Source organism: Plutella xylostella, chromosome 25 (genome assembly GCF_932276165.1).
Source record: "Plutella xylostella chromosome 25, ilPluXylo3.1, whole genome shotgun sequence".
Taxonomy (NCBI): Eukaryota; Metazoa; Arthropoda; class Insecta; order Lepidoptera; family Plutellidae; genus Plutella; species Plutella xylostella.
In genome coordinates this window covers 8,649,994-8,667,330 of record NC_064005.1, presented here as the reverse complement: position 1 = coordinate 8,667,330, position 17,337 = coordinate 8,649,994, and the positions used below count along the sequence as shown (strand labels likewise).

Here is a 17,337-nt window from a genome sequence, read left to right as displayed (position 1 = left end):
GTCGGGTTTAGTGATAAGACCGCCTTTTGTACCTTTGTGTTAAAATAATTATAAATACTTTTTGTGTATAAAGAATATCTATCTATAAATACGAGAGTGTGCTCACATTTATTTAAAAAACGGATTCACAAAACAGAATATAACAGAACCGGCCTCAATACATCCAGTCCGAATGCGAAGAAAACCAGGTTTTACATCGAGAGGAAATAAAAAACTTACAAACGGGTACAATCAGCTTAACAAGTACACTTTTGTACCTTATCAAACTCACATTCTCACTCTTCATTCATTCATACATTGCCGTTTTATTACTTAGACAAGGTACAACATTGTATAGCTGCCTGTACTCCAGACAAAGCATACACACGCACCAACCAATAATCTAGTAAAAACTAGTTATAGTGCTTTCTTGCAAGTCGGCCCTTATATCATTATAGCCCTTAAATCGAAGGGAACAAGTGATACATTTGCTTCAACTAAACGGCATATGCAACTATGATGTAGATTGTAGAGTATGCTTTGGTAAAACGATTATTATTATAGCCATTTGCAATGTACATCCCATAGACAGACGGATGTGCGTTGATGATGCATGCGTTAACAGTACAGTGGAGTCCATTCTGAACTTCATAATCTGAAGGCACAAAATCTAACTCAAGTGTTGCCTAAAGCATAAATTCATTGGTAAAAATTCTTTTCGTAAATCTAATCTCCTCATAAAACGTAACACATCGTTATTTTGAAATATTTATTATATTTTATTTACTGTTTGAAGTCAACAAAATCAAATATTGAGGAAGCTAAGTTTCAATGAAAAACTACCCAGTTTCCTTTAAACTTGAAGATTCATTAAATTAGTTGCGTACTTTTAAAGTTGTTATGTACTCTATTGGACTTGTAATAATAACATATATAGTCCAAAATTGCATGAACAGTACGTTAAGTAAAATATGTGGGTACATGTTACATTTATTTCCTTACCGGATACGAGCACTAATTAAACAATTAACAGTTTTAAATAAAATATATATAAACATTCAAAATTTTACTAATTATAATTAAACATCATTACGTCAATTCTAGAATGTTATTATAAAAAAATGTTCTTTATGTTTTAAAAAAACAAAACCACTTGGAAGTAGGTAGGTACAAGGCACAGTGAGGTTTTTGAATTTTTTTTTGCCTGAAAATATGTATAGCCTCGTCTGAATAAAACTCCGTACTCGTAAAATAAGAAGGGCAGAGTTTGCTTTAAGCAATAAGACCGCCTTTTTGTACTATTTTATATAAGTTGTGAAATTGTAATGTTTTCTTTAATGGTGCAAAATAAAGAGTATTCTATTCTATTCTATTCTGAGAAGGGTGTAGGTTAACACAAGACAGCAAATTCGTTATAAAAAAGCTTCGGGTTCATTTGAGAGCGTTCACGGAGCCTTATTTCAGTTATATTATCCACAACTACAACTAGGTATTCATTTCGCAAAGTAATAATGAAACTTTGTACGGCTGCTTGATTTCATTTCCCCGACTCTTCATGTTTATTTCACTAAACTGGGAAGTCGTAAAAATGGCTGCACTTCGTGAAAGTAATAAAGCTTAGCAACCCCCGTGAGTCTAGCAGCTTATCTAGCACGGGGCGCAAGAAGCGCACGTCAAGACGTTATAAAAGTTTTCGTTGCGTTCGCTTTCGAGACCACACGATGCGCAAAGCTTTTGCCCCGTCTTGTCGTGAGCGTCTTGCATTCTGTGCTAGGTATGCTGAACGTGCCCGTGCAATAATGTAGAGAGAAATTTGTGGTACAAACAACGGAGAATTTACTTTCCAAAGTAAAACAATAAGGGCGAAGTTAAATTATTTAGAGCCACTTACACCAACTTTAACGGAGTTTTAGAGCTGTAGTTATGTCATCTCTTGAAACCTTTTATGATTCTGTAGACACAAGCATGTTCTTTGGAAAATGTAATGGCATGTTTGAATAAAGATAGTCTCAATCAATCTATAACCCCGAAATAGCACGAAATTAGGGCTCTTATTATAATTAACTAGTAGAAGAAATCCGCAGGAGAACTAAAGGTACCGACATAGCCAAAAGGATTAGCACGCTGAAGTGGCAATGGGCTGGCCACGTAGCCCGCAGAGCCGACGACCGCTGGAGTACAAAGGTTCTGGACTGGAGACCCCGTGTCGGCAAACGGCGTGTCGGTCGCCCCCAACCCGTTGGTCTGATGATCTGCGGAAGGTAGCGGGAAGCCGCTGGATGCAGATGGCGGGTGACCGTTTGGGGTGGCGATCGTTAGGAGAGGCCTATGTCCAACAGTGGACTACAGAAGGCTGAGAGAGAGAGAGAGAGAGTGATAAATACAAGTCCGCGGACAAATCAGCGTGTGAATGGTAGGTGGGTGCGGCTCGCGGCTCAGCGCGGCGCTCGCAGTCTGGGCTCGCGAGCGCAGCGAGAGAATATGTTCCATGTGCAAGGCTCAACAAAGTTCACAATCGACTGGACTGCAACTCAGGGCTCGTGTGGCGTGTGGGCGATGACGGATTTGTCCACGGAATGGTACGGCTGGAGCTCGGCTCGCGGTGCGTGAAGAGAATGGGGTGCTTAAGAATAAAGATGACGCGTTGTGAATACAACAAAGTTATGACAATACAGTAACTCGGGGGCGGGTAACCACGGGGTAACCCTTAAAATGTACGCTAGACTTAATATTTAATGTCACTACCATCCCCCTGTCGGAAGATAAACTAGCCTTTAGGGCCTGCGAATAATTTATTAAGGTTCCAGCGGAGATAGTGCGTGGGTCGTCTTTTACACGGCTGATGAAAGAAAGAAAAAATATAGGTTTTATCTGTGTAATGTATGTTCTGCCGTAGCAATAATTAGAACTAGGGATCTTAGTCCCAAAAGCAAGTAGGTATTTTTATTCGAGTAATATGTTTTATTCCGCTTTCTATATTTTTTTATATAACAACGCATGCGTACTTATAACTTTAAGATACAACGACTGAATGAATAAATATTTTTTTTTATTTCATTTTGATTTTGAAGGTGTATGCAGTTGAAAGCTGAAATCGCAAACACTTTCAAGAATTTGTACTACAAAACTTTTGCGAAGCTGACATGAAAATCTATCAAATATTCAATAAAGCTAAGATATTTGTGTTGTAATCAAAACGCAGTATTAGATGACACAGAATCCCCTTCACTTTCAAGTACAAACCTAATAATTGAATAATATCTCGCCTCTTGCCCAACAGGCGATCACTTTTCAGCAGCTTTACTTTAAAAATATTGGTGTAATCAATAGCGGTATGGATTATTAGAGACAGTCTGAGTACTCTGAGGAGGCGGATAAAGTTACATAAAAATCTGTATAAATTGCGACGATGAAGAAATATTAAGAAAATGGTTGCCGTTACGCTTTTCATTTTGACGTTAAAGACGGGCTGAGCAGATATTGAGTTTTTTTTTAGTTAAGTGGGTGCAGCAATGCACCTCTGCCTACCCCGCAAGGGAGTACATTAGTACAAGGCGTGAGTAGGTGTTTTAGGTAGGTATATCAAAAAACTGCTTTCCACTCGGTCTACATTTTTAGAAGCTACGTGTCAAGAACCACCACCAGATACAGACATACCATACACATCAATCTTACAATACCACACCAAAACAGTCCGGGGTTCAAATCCACTGAAATTGCAACCACATTAGCAAATATCATGCCCAAGCACGAAACTTCCTTCTCCACAGTGCATAGGAAATCTAATAAGGAAGCAATGGAGCCGCAGCGCCGCCACTGCAGACAATCACATTAACACTCACTGTGCGGTGAGGCTAAGTTTCCAGTAGGCAAACAGTTTTCCGCTGACTGAGTTAAAGGCTTACCCCCTTATACATAAAAAAGTTACTGGACGCTGTAGCTATTGAACTGTTCTGTCACTCTCTGACAGAGAACAATTTGTTCTTTGACAGAGAGAGATAAAACAGTTCAATAACTAAAGCGTCCACTAACTTTTGAATATTGAATAAGGGGGTTAGTCATTAAAGTTTGCAGCAAGAGTTTTTACAAAGTTTCTATGATGTTTCAGGTACTTATACTACTTCTCAGGTAAGTACTTTCAGGTACTTACCTGAGAATAATAAGTTAGTATTAAAACCACGACTTCGAAAGCAACGTACAACAATAAATATAGAAATAGAAGGTACTTAAGTGGAACGGGTGATATATCAGTTGCGAGTACCGGAATATTTTAATGAATAAATGAATATTTACGGCTCAGAGATATTTATTATGCTGTTGTCGAAGCGTGTAGAAAAAACCACTGTTTCAGTAACAAGGCATCGTTACCATAAGATAGCATACTATTATGTATGAAACTCAAACCTAAATCTAGTCTGGATCATCCGTCTAGAATGCACAACTGCTAAATATACAGATAGCTCATTATATACTTCTGAAGTAGGCAAATACAACACTCACGAGCAATGAAAAAGTTCAAGGGCGCGTGCGTTTAGGGTAAAGAAATAAATATGTGGCGACATTTCACACACGGCCGTCCGACCCCAAGTTAGGCAGAGCCTGTGTTATGGGTGTCGGACAGCTGATATATCTACACGAATACATTGATCGATACATATTAAATATAAATATCAACACCCAAGATCCGAGTACAAATATCTGCCCTAGACGGGGATCGAACCCGGGACCTTCGGCATAGCAGTCAGAGCCACTAACCACTACACCATTCGACCGTCAAAGGGTACACATCTAGAATGTGCAAGTTTCCTCATGATGTTTTTCTTCACCACCGTAAGAGCATGTGGTATAAATAATTGTACTTAAAATCTCTATTTCTAAAGAATACATGGCAGGATTCGAACCCACGGCTAACGAGAGCCGAGATCTTATCCGATACGCCACCACAACTCTCTCGATTTTCATATCTTCATGATATTCAGGCGTCGAGCCGGTCATCGTCCTGTCTCAGTGATGGATCGATATGGCGCATCTTTCATCAGACTTTCGTCTATTCATCGTCACTGTATGGTCTTGCTAAACTAAGAGGAACCGCAAGCAGAAACGATAGATAGCAAATTTAGTTGGAGAAAATGGCGAAAGAAATGTGTTTTAATGTAACATAAAATAAAATAAAACATTAGTAGCGAGTTTTTCTATTTGGAGCTACAACTACAACAAGACAACAGCATATAATTATATACATAAATAAATTTACAACATAACTAATGGTGATTCATTGACTTGTTCTCTTATAAAATATATAAGTACCTATATATATTTACGCACAAAATTCTTCTATCTGAGTCTAGGTCATCTACAAAACGCGGTCATCGCCCGACATTCAAAACATCATTGACATTAATTAACCCAAATGCGTTACAAAGCAAATTAACGGTACAACCATTACCTCAAACGACATATCCTCAAGTATGAAATTGCAGATAATTTTCATATAATCATTCGGTGATGCCTATTCTTCACGAGACAACAAAGAAACATGCCAAAACAACGTACTTACTATTTACCGTGCGAGAATCTAAGTGCTTTGTTTACCCATGAAATACAATGGACGAAATTCTATAACTAGTGTTGTTGTGGTCACTCCTTGTAGGCATTATTGTGAGTAAACTTAGGCCCTGTTCCACAATGTCTGGTTAGTGGCTACTTGTCAGATAAAACACATGCTGTCACCCTCTGTTATTATTTTTTTGACAGTGACAGCATGTATTTTATCTGACAAGTAGCCACTAACCAGACATTGTGGAACAGGGCCTTAGACTAACAATGATATCGATTCTGAAGGCGGAAATTTTAAATTTAGAGACGTCAAAACCTTAATTTCTTTGTTTAAAATTCGACTCTATGATTGTTTCCGTAAATGTCATTTTATGCTAGCAATTTTTTTAATTTGACGGCGTTAAAATTAGAATTTCTGCCTTCAGAATCAACATCAATATACGAACAACATGGTGTGTCACATACAAAAACAAAACGAAAATCTTTTTTTTTTACTTTTAAACCGTTAAAATTCAACCTAATGACAAACATTGTCCCTATGAAAAAAGTCACAATTATTCACAACAAATTCAAAATAACAGCGCAGTGGTAGAAGTGGAGTGTTACCTATTTGTCGAATCTTTTCTTTGACACCGACGTTCTTTCTTGATCCTAGGTATATTGTTAATCTAAGTAAGTAAGAACACATGAGAGGTATTGTTTTCCCTCTTTATGTGGAATTCAAGGTGATTGTGGACACAATGGCGTGTCCCCAACTGTCCTCTTTGAGGCGGGACAGCAAAAAGTATAAATACAAAGAGGCTGGATGTATGAGCATGCGACCTTATTTTATGCTTAAACTTTTCAGTTCTCTGCTCACAATTTAGAGTCCCTTAGAAGCAGCGGTATGGTGTGACGCACGTTTTAAGGAAAGTCTATTTAAGATCTTAATTAGTTACGGTACTTACAGCAATCTGAAGTTCAAAAAAAGAAAATATAAGAAACCTTATTACTTTTTCATTGAACTGCTAAATGAGGTTTGGAACTTTTTCGCGAACGTTTCTTTACGCTTCGCTAACCAAATAACCTTGAAAGGATTGATAACCTAGCAACGACAACGGGGCATGTCTTGTTTTTTCAGTACAATTTTCTGCAGACGATTTTTTTACTAAGTCAATACAACACCTCTATATCAGATTGGAAAAAAATAAATAATTGGACAATTATGTATATCCAAAACTGTATCATGCGGAGTTTGAAACCGGCCCCCGTCAAGGCACAATTTGCGAAAAAACTTCAATTTCCTGCGATGAAGACTTTTTTCCACTTCATACATATTAATAGCAGTCACAAACACCCACGTAGGCTGACGGATGAAGTCTTCTTTCCATAGCTAATATACGCTGCGAAAGGGCGAATATTTTCTTGGGCTCAAATTCCACCGACGACCGAATGGCGTAGTGGTTAGTGACCCTGACTACTGAGCCGATGGTCCCGGGTTCGATTCCCGGCTGGGGCAGATATTTGTTTAAACACAGATATTTGTTCTTGGGTCTTGGATGTGCCCGTAAAATGGCAATAGGCCCGCCCCCTATTACATTGGGACTAACATAACACTCTGGCGAAATGTGGGTGCAGCAATGCACCTCTGCCTACCCCGCAAGGGAGTACATTAGTACAAGGCGTGAGTGCGTGTTTTTTTTTTCAAATTCCACGTGCAAAATTCATTCCAGCTCTCTCGGGCAAACCTCGGTATTCTTTTTAATGTAAAAACTCTATTCACTTTCCGTGTTCAAGGCTTTATGTCTGCGATTAACATGCACTTTCGCGTATAAAACCCGATGCGTTCTCTGGGTGGCTGCCAAAACTCGACCAATAGGGATACAGCCTGGAAACATCGAAAGAAGGAGAAGACATTGATTTTCAATGTAAATACAGATTGTATTTCAAATGACCAGATTTTTTTCTTCTGGGTCTGAATCCTATTTAAGTCTGGTCTAGAATTATAATTCAGTAAATAATATTTGGACTTAATACAGGGTGTTGCAAAAAGGGTATACTAAGCCGAAACCAACATGTGCAGCATGGTATATCTAAGCCCAAAACCGAAATCAGAATTTCAAAATTCGCGATAAAAAAAAAACATCCTCCATAGTAAAAAAGTCACGTGACCAACAAAGTTTCTATGGAAAATGTTTTTTTTTTCGCGAATTTTGAAATTCTGATTTCAGTTTCGGTCTTAAATATACCATGCTGCACATAAGAAAGAAAGAAAGAAGGTTTCGGAAAAGTATACTTACCCATTTTTGCAACACCCTGTATAAACGTTATCTATTTGTTATCCCAGTATATTTATATTACACATCTCCCTTTACTATTCTTCTCAATAACCAAGAGAAATACGGAGCGTTCGCAACGAAATGAACCAGCTCAGTTTCTGTTTCTCTACGGCCTTTTCAGCTGAAATACTCCCTGAAACCTCCCACTGAAAAGAAAAATATGGACGATACGTACCGTACGTAAGCGTTTGCCGCTCGAGACTTATTTATTTATTTGTATACGCCAACATTATTAATACCTGCTTTATTTTCGAGCTTTGAGCTGTCTGCCAAATACTGAAGCTGTTTCGTTTTTTTGCACTATTACTGAATTGGTAAAGAGTATTTTTAGATCGGAATCTCATTTCACGTTCGAGAATATCGTGATATGTAGGTACTAATGTTATTTCTGACTTAATTTAGCCATGTGTCCGGGCCTCTCCGATACATCATCATCATCATCAGCCTATAGCAGTCCACTGCTGGACGTAGGCCTCTCCCAAAGCACGCCACTGGATGCGAACTTTAGCTTTCCGATACAGGATAGGTACATATATCCAGCAGTTGACGAAATGTTGTCTGATGATGATGATGGTGAAGTTTCCAAAGTCCACATAGCCCGGTTATTTAAGCACCCTATTTATCATGGATATGACGTCCGTGAATCGAGATTAATGCATTCGATTCTAATCTCGTTATCCTTGGAACTCTTAATGAGAGGGTATCGCATCGTATTGTTGACAAATGCTAATTATAAAACCACATAAGTTTATATCATTTGTATCAATGTTGCTTGGTGAAGTGCGATCATGATTTTATTAAAGCTATAATTGTCAATCGAATAGCATAAAAATTCACTTATTACTAGAAAAAACTTGCGTCTTATCTATGACGAATCATCTTATGCAGTCGTGTATTCTTAGTAGTGCGGTTTCCCTAAACGAACTATAAAAACTTAGCTACATTTACTAGATAACTCACAAATGATGGTATAGTGGATGGTAGGTATTTCAATTAAATTGCCGTTAAAAAGTAAACAGCGATCTGCTATGTTTGTCACGTAAAGTTCAGAGCTACTTTTACGTGCTCTATAAACGTAGTTGCGAACTCCTGAAAGATTCACGGCCAACTCTCCTCATGAATCTAGACCATCTTGAAGTATGCTAACACTAGCTGAAGTTAAATGAGACTGGAGTAAAATATACTTCTAGACGGTCGTGTTCCAAATATTTGTGTTTTTTACGAAACAAGAATATTTGAAACATAATCAGAAGAGTACTTAACATAAACATATTACCTATTTTTCATACAGTGAGAAAGGAACCTAATAAAGTCATGATTTGGTACATGTGATAAGATATCTCTTTGATGTATGATTTCATCAATTAGACAAATCTAAGCTAGAACGCGACACCCAAAAAAACCTGGATTGCCGCCTTCTCATTTCTGTCGAATCATGGTAGCGCCAGACTGATACATTTTTTTCAATAAAATAAACTACGCCAATAAAAAGGCTTTTTAAAATATCGATTGAATTCGGTGCCCGGCCGCGCTGTCTGTGCCACGGTGACGTCACGAGACGCAACTAGACCGGGTCGCTGCTGACGTCACACGCTGGGCAATGAGCGCCCGCGATATGTGACGGGGCAGATTAGTCGCTGATTTGTAGTTGAGAGGAGGATTTATAGTTTCGGAAAGTCCTGAGTCCGTGAACTACGAGTAGCTTTTGAAAATACTGGGTAAAAAGTTGGGAGATTAATGGGCAACTCATTCAGTAAAAGCCTTGTTTTGAGCGAAACCCCTAATGTAGATATCTATCTGACATTACATCCTTTTTATGAGCATTATTTTAACCAGACTCACTTACGTAAACCTCAGCAGTCGAAATTCACTATTAAATCATCCATTTCAATTACCAGACCCCAGACCCGAATCCATCAGCGTTGTAAACGCTACGAGTGACAGTTCAAGCTAAAATCCAGTTCAAACAAACCCGAAAGCTTCCGTCGCGCGGATTGCAGTTGCAATCAGTTGGACATGTCTATTAACTGGAGAGGTTGGTTTAATTGGTGCAGGATTGCCCTGCGGTTTGCTCTGAGGTCGGGACTTCAGCCCAAAGCTGTGCATAAAGTGGGGGGTCACCAGCTTACGCAAAACTAAGTTTCTGAGCTCGTTGTATGTGTCTCGTTTTTTGCGAAGGTGGTGTCAACCCTCCTGAATCGATGGTGCCAGACAACAATACATCGTCGAGACAGTTATCGTGCAACTGCGGGGAGTAAGTTGTCTTGCGGTGTTTGCGCTTTGTCATCTTCGCTGGTCAGGTTTTTGCGTTGTTTGGGAGTCAAGTCATTGACTTTTGAAGAGGCTGGCTGGTTTCTGTATTGAATCGTTCGATAGATACTGGATTGTTGATCAACTTTTAATATCTGACAGATGCTTACTTTCTACAAGAACTATTTCCAAGGCGATTATGACAACGAAATTGTAGGAATGATGAGCATAATATTATATCAATAGACTTTTTAAAAGAATTGTAACTATGACAAGGTGTTAGGTAAAGTTTTGACCTTAAAAATCTAGAGAATCGTTACAACGTCCGAACCTCCAACTTTCCGAAGTCATTCGTCTTAGTCTAAGCCGACCTTTAGACTGGCATCCTACGCGGCCATACGAGGATGTGGCATCTTTATCCTAGGGTCATTTGCACTTCATTTATTATGAAAAAATGTGTCGCGTTTTTTCGAGCATCTAACGGTTAGAATAGGAAATAGAGTCTGAGCAATGACATTATACGTCGCGTCGTCGTCAACACGCTAAGAAGAAGGTCTCAGAAATGGGTAAAACTAATACAAAAAACACAAACAATGCGAGAAAAAAATAACCTTATCAGACAAACTATTCTACATGCTGTAAATACCTTTGTTAACTGTTCATGTGAGCTCTTAAGCTATATGAAAATGAGGGTAGAGGCGAGAGCAAAGGACCTTTTTCTGGGTCATGGGGTCGCGATTGACAGCGCGGCAGCGGCGGCGGCGGCGGTGGAGGCCCATTCATCACGGTGAACCCGTATTCTGGCGTGGTCCGATCCAAAGAAGTTTCGAGAGAGTCAAGACCACAAGACGGTAATATATACATAAGAAAAAAAGGCGGAAACCTGTAATAACGCCATAATATACTGTCCCTTGCTTACACTCGCTGGTAGGCTGATATAAAATGCTTTAAGCATTAAGTCCACCTTTTGGTGGAGTACCTATAATATTTTTGCAATAAAGAACTAAATAAATATGCCAAATGACCCCAGCTGTTAACAACATTTAATTTAAAATTTGAACATAACAAACTACATAGAGAGATTTACACGGCAGTGTCGGACACTACCACTATATTTATTTATCGGCTATCATTTATGTTACTTGATTGCGTGAAAGAAAATACGAGTATGAGAGAGTGTGGAGTGAATGAGGATATGACAGAGGATAGGGTAAAATGGCGTGACATGACCAACAAAGACGACCCTAAATAAGGATAAGGCAAGGAAGAAGAAGAATTTATTTTACTCTCTTCCTCCACCAGAATCAGGCAGCTGATGCCATTCAGTTAAAGGCTATTATTAAGGGACATTAATGTGAGGAAACGTGGTCGCGGCTCTTAGTCCATAAATTGTGGTGTGCTTTGTCATTAAATTGTGAAAGGATCGTTATTTTTTCTCGCTTCTAATTAATGATTTAATGAGATACTTATTTTTAAAGACTCGTTGGTGCAATGGATGGGGTTATGCCAGTTTTAGTAGGACCGTTGATGGTGTATAGTAAATAAGATAAATTCGTTATCGGGTATTCGACAGCTGCACGATCTAAACTCAAGGTCAGCGTCTACCTTTCGGGATCGTACGCAACGGACGTATCGCATTCAGAACTCTTTGTATAGAAATTCACACAAGTTCGTCCACTTTATCGGCATTGCCGTTTCTCCATAAATTTAAGACAAACCGTTTGATGCGATACGTACGATACCGATAGATGTACGCTTACCTTAAGAGATCAAGGAGAGTCGTTTCCCCACGATACAAGGAAAGATACGCATTATCAGGTAAACAATGAAAAGGATTAATTGTGTCCGATAACAACTGTACTACAAAGGAAATATTAACAGGTAAATGACACGAAAACGTACGATATACACATATCTGTGTCGTCGGTAAAGTTACATGTGCAGGCGCGCTAGTGATATCGTAATGAGTAGGTGAGGCATTTTACGTTCAAAGTATTTTTATGCTATGATCTGTATAAAGAAACTAATTGAGGTCTTTGTAGTTCCTTGGGGGATTTTATTGTTCTGCAGACCAGTGGAAGTAAAAATGCAATAAGTATCCTAAAAAACTCAGCAGCTCCGAAAAATACAGTCTTTTAGCAAGACCGTCACCGCATTCTCTTATCAGTTTAAAGACGTATTTACCTAGCATAACTACGCAGAACATACTGTAGGTAATACAGTTTTCAGAATAAATCTGAACAGTGAATGTTATAGAACATTGCTTCTTACTGCGTACTTTGATTTTTTGTTATCAAAACTGCTACGTCATGGTCTTGTTGATTTTAGAACATGCTTCTGCGTAGAAAGCTGCGCGGGAGTTGAAGGTCAACGTTTGATAGTAGATCATAAATCGTAGCAATAAAGTAGACATTTCAATAGTCAATGCAATGCGATAGTGAATGACTATTTACTTAGTTATTGCTTTCAAGGATTATGCTACGACTTATGTTACGTAGTAATACTACAATAAGATGTAGATTTCCTTTCTTGTTTTAAACTTTTAGCCCACGGATCAAAAAAAGATTGTTCTTCACTTCTTCATCTTACACACTCGAAGGAAAGGTAGAAAGCAAGTCCCTAAAGAAATGGAGGAGTTTACCATAAGAAAAAATAAACAACCGGAATATAAGACCATTCTCGTAAACCTTTGCCGTTAGTTTCTAGAACCGTCCTTATACTAAGTCTTTATGTTAATATTATGGTCAAATATACGCATTTAAATTCATGGAGGAATACAATAGCTGTGCTACTCAGACGCTGTACGGGTCACTACTTCCTGCCTCGTTTTTATTACAAGGGAGTAAGGTTCGATTTCACTGATAGTAGTGTAGGAATGAACGGAAGTAAATAGATATTAATTTCTTTGTTAATGACATCAAGTGCGGAACCAGCGTGGATGGGCGTGCATTACTTGAATAGAACAATGAGATGTTTCAGAACAGGTAAATAAGTATAGTCTATGTATAAATGAATCAAATTTAAATGGCACAGGCCGATTGATGGTGTACAAGTTGTAGGTGACTACATTGTAAATGACAAAGTAGCATAATAATATATAGGTTAAAAGTAATTTGACATGTGATGTTTATCTTATAATTTATTATTTATAAATTTATATTATGTTTATTGACATGATTAGTCACAACAACGTATTTGCGAGAATCGTTCACATAAAACAACATAGACTAGGAAGTAAACAATTAAAAGTTCCCTTGCGTTCCCTTAAGCACGAACATATCGGCTTACAGAATGTGAATTAGGTAAAGTTCCATAACAACAACTCCTTTCCAAAAGTATCCCAGGCTTTCGACAATGTAGCTCCAAACATCAATAAGCAATTTTCCCCGAGGGCCGGAACACTGAACCCTGGAAAGTAGCTTACAGTTGCTTAAGGGACTTCCTCCATTAGGGTCGCATTACACACAGGATGTGGGCCGGTGCGACGAACTTTCTGCAACAACTTCTGCGGATTGCAGCAGGGCACGATACTTGGACGACTGTTCTTTGTATTAATTTTTCGCTGCATTGCTTATCAATGTGTGAAATAATAATAAAAGTAGTTTGAAGTTTTTTCATAGTATTATACCGGTGGCTCCGTAGAACGGGCTGATATGGAGGTTAGTTGATGGAATCTTTCTATGCTATATGTCCGTAGTTAAAATGAAGTTATTTCTCATTTATAGTTATCGTAAAAATATGTGGTTATAAAATATATAATACGCGGGCGTAACATGGCTTCACTCAATAACCCTCTTCCTTTAGTGACGCACCACAAGGTGCCTATTATGTTGCTATGCTAACATGACGATAACCGTCTAAATGATTCCTTCATTGTGGCCAGAACTGGTTTCTATGATTGATTAATTGACATTATTAGTTATACGGACTGAAGATTGACCTCAACAAGTCCTTGTTAACGTAACAGTCCATTGTACCATGTTTAACATTGGATTAGAGTTTGTTAGCACCTTCTGGTTTACTTAGAATGTACATTGTTTGTTATTACTAAATCTGATCCCTGTTAGCATTACACGCATAACAAAAACAGACTGTTTTGAATACCTCCATATGCCTACGATTACAACTAACTAAACGAACACATCTACCTCTATCATTATTGTGTTCAACCCACAGCCAACCGCCCAGATGCTGCGTAGTCTATTGTTTTAACAAAACTTCACGGCTCTAGGAGGGCCATATGCTTCCTCTGTCTATGCAGCGTTGGTCCCTAGCGCCAGATGGAGACCAACGCATTGTTTTCCGCTCCGGGGGGCACTCACCCATGTGCTGATTAGATACGAGACCGGAGCCCGCGCCGCACTGCTCGTAAACAATTACGCTTATCGTCCGCCTGCAGCTTAATGAATGAAGGAGAAAAGAAAAAGGGGAAGACTTTAATGACGACAGATCCGGTTTCATCCTGGAATTGTGGCAGAGAATTGTACTTACGTATCGTTAGGAAATACCGAAAGGCAAAATAAATGTTTATGTATCGTTGAGAAACGTTTTACACATTTCCACTATATTCTATAGGACCGCAACGCAAGCTGGCACCCAACCAATATTGCGAGTGAAAATTCTTCCGAAATCAACACCACATTTTTCACATGTTCAAATAAGAGCCGGCTCGATTTAACACAGTTGAGGGTCGACAAGACATTTTCTGTAATATAATCAAATGAAACGGCCTAAATAACTGCCCGAATGTCACGTCTAATTTCACCCTCATATATATACAGCCAGGTCGATGCCCCAGCGATTTTGACCTTTAAGTTGATGCAATAAGAATGAAGTTAACAACGGAAGAGGTGGGATTTGTATGCACTGGTAATAAGTCACCTAAATATTGGGGTCAACTGAGCCATTTAGCGCTAACGGAAACAGTTGTACTGTAATTGCACCTATGCCAAATGCGGTACCATATAACTGTATCGATTGACGCACCCTAAGTCGCCTGTTTTGCTTCAAGGCGGTTACGTTCTTACAATCTACATGTGTATTTTAAAGCCCATTCGTCTCTGTAGGGTGTCGTTGACAATTGTTTGCGTCGCGCGGTGCAATATTTACTGAGCCCGAGGCCTCTGAAAGCCGTCAGATAAAGAGCATGTCGAAAGGATCTTCCGAGGTATAAATTGGAACGCTTCAGGCCTCGATTTCGAAACAAAAGACCAACACCGTGTGTGCATCTGCGTCTGGCGCCGAGAGTAAACATTTTGACATCTTTCGCTTGTTTGGGATTGAGATATTGCCTGATAAGAGCTGCCACGTTCCGAACGACTTTCGCTTTCGAAACGGTTATCATTATCAGACACATTCGAGTACAGTAGTGTCTTCAATTAGTTAGACAGCAGAAAAGCACTGTACAATGGTAACGACCACCGACGGCATCAGCATCGTACATCCCTTTAGCATCCTACACTAAATCTATCAACAAGTTTGCAGAACTAACCTGGAACATGTCAGTATCAGGGTCTTCCGTGTACTCCACGATGACGGCCTGGTTGCGGCTGAGCGTGTAGGAGATGGAGTGCTGGCTGGCGTCCAGGATGGCCTTGCTGCTGTGCGGAGTCTTCACCACGTAGTGCTTGGAGCGCCGGACGCCGTTGGGCGTCTGTCGGCGGTAGAGGACGAACTTGCTGCGGCGCCGCCCGCGCTCGCCGGCTGGCAGGTAGCCGTTGTATCTGTAAGGGGTGTCGTGATGTCAGGATAGAATGCGAAAGATAATTGGGACGTATGCATTGGAGTCCACATAGGACTTTTAGTCATAGTTTTTTCATTCATTTGAGATAGCTATAAATAAACCATAAATAATTTATTGCTTATTATTAAATGCATTTATATTCAACAATAAATAATCATAGGAGATAATAAAGATTTTAGCAAAATGTATTGTTTGACAGCGTTAAAAATACAATTTCTGCCGTCCGTGAATCGTCGTCAATATGGATGTTTATTTCTAGCTACATTTATCTCTCCAGAAAACGAGTACTCTCTATCTATGTACATAATATTCATATTGATCGGGTTCGGTCACAGCGCCTGGGTAAATATAGTGTCTTACAATCACTTTGGAAGTAAACAGTACAAAGAGTTATTTAGCATCTGCGTGTTTGTGAACTCTGATAAAACGGCGCTCAGTGGGAATTCAATTCTTATCTGAAACCTCGCTCTTGACCGGTTTGGAAGAAAGACCTTCGCGAGGCCCTCAACCAGTCGAGCAGTACCCGTATCATGAAAATTCGAGCTAACGAATAGAATCGAATGCGAGTGCGACTATTGTCAACTTGACAGCACTTTCGAACACTTTTTACCTTTCGAATGAGTTTCGAAAAGAATGACCACAGAGTACATAATATTATTCTGACAATGACCTATGGAATGATAGCTGTCAAACTTTCGCAAATCTGTACACCGCAATACACCGCCATTTTGTTGTTGACAGGTTGACAGCACTTTCGAATAGACTATCGAATAGAATGTGCTGCGTTTTTTCCGGATAGCTCTACAGGACACAATGCGTAATCAGGAATTCAATGGTTGTCTATGGGAAAGGTTACTTGACATCCGTGAGACTGTTGGAACAATAACATTGTCATTAGGCGATAGACTCCACGTAAACAGACAGAAAAACGGCGCGTTCATTGTAAACGGTAAGACGATAACGGTTCGGTTTTCGTCGCAGAAATTCTTTATTTACACCTTATTCAGATTCTTCCACTCGCGATCTTTTCATCATCAATTCAAATATGCCACCCGCATTTGAAATATTCAATATCGACGATCGTGCAGACGATAAAGGATTGCGGCCCGTCTCAGCCTGATATTGTAAATTCAAACCATATTCAAACCGAAGGACTGTCGGTCTGTCAATGTTTTCTACCTGATTCCTTATACACACATTACGGGAAGAAGTTTTCGATTCATCTTGTATCGGTTGGACTTTTACATACAAAATTAGACACACGTGTGCGACCCGAGGCGAGACAAGTGCCAGATTATGTAAATTATTCCGGGACTGTGGGTGTTTATCGTTATTGTTAGTACTGGAATTTAATTTTGTGGGGTCGACAATCTTTTTAGGGAGCGTGTAGGTAATTGGGTCTTTAACTTTAATGGATTGGGTTGGATTCGTCGTTTCGATGCGACGCGAGTATTGGAAAGAACCCTTATAATTGCAAACGTCTACAAAGCC

The 17,337-nt window shown here is 39.3% G+C and overlaps 1 protein-coding gene across 1 annotated transcript in view; it reads right to left on the bottom strand.

Annotated features, from left to right (window-relative positions):
• LOC105383659 (protein pellino) overlaps positions 1-17,337 on the bottom strand; it is a 60,347-nt gene that overhangs the window by 29,865 nt on the left and 13,145 nt on the right. The window contains exon 3 of the mRNA XM_048630133.1: positions 15,595-15,826. Coding sequence (XP_048486090.1) covers positions 15,595-15,826 — 232 coding nt within the window. The remainder of the gene's footprint in view (positions 1-15,594; positions 15,827-17,337) is intronic.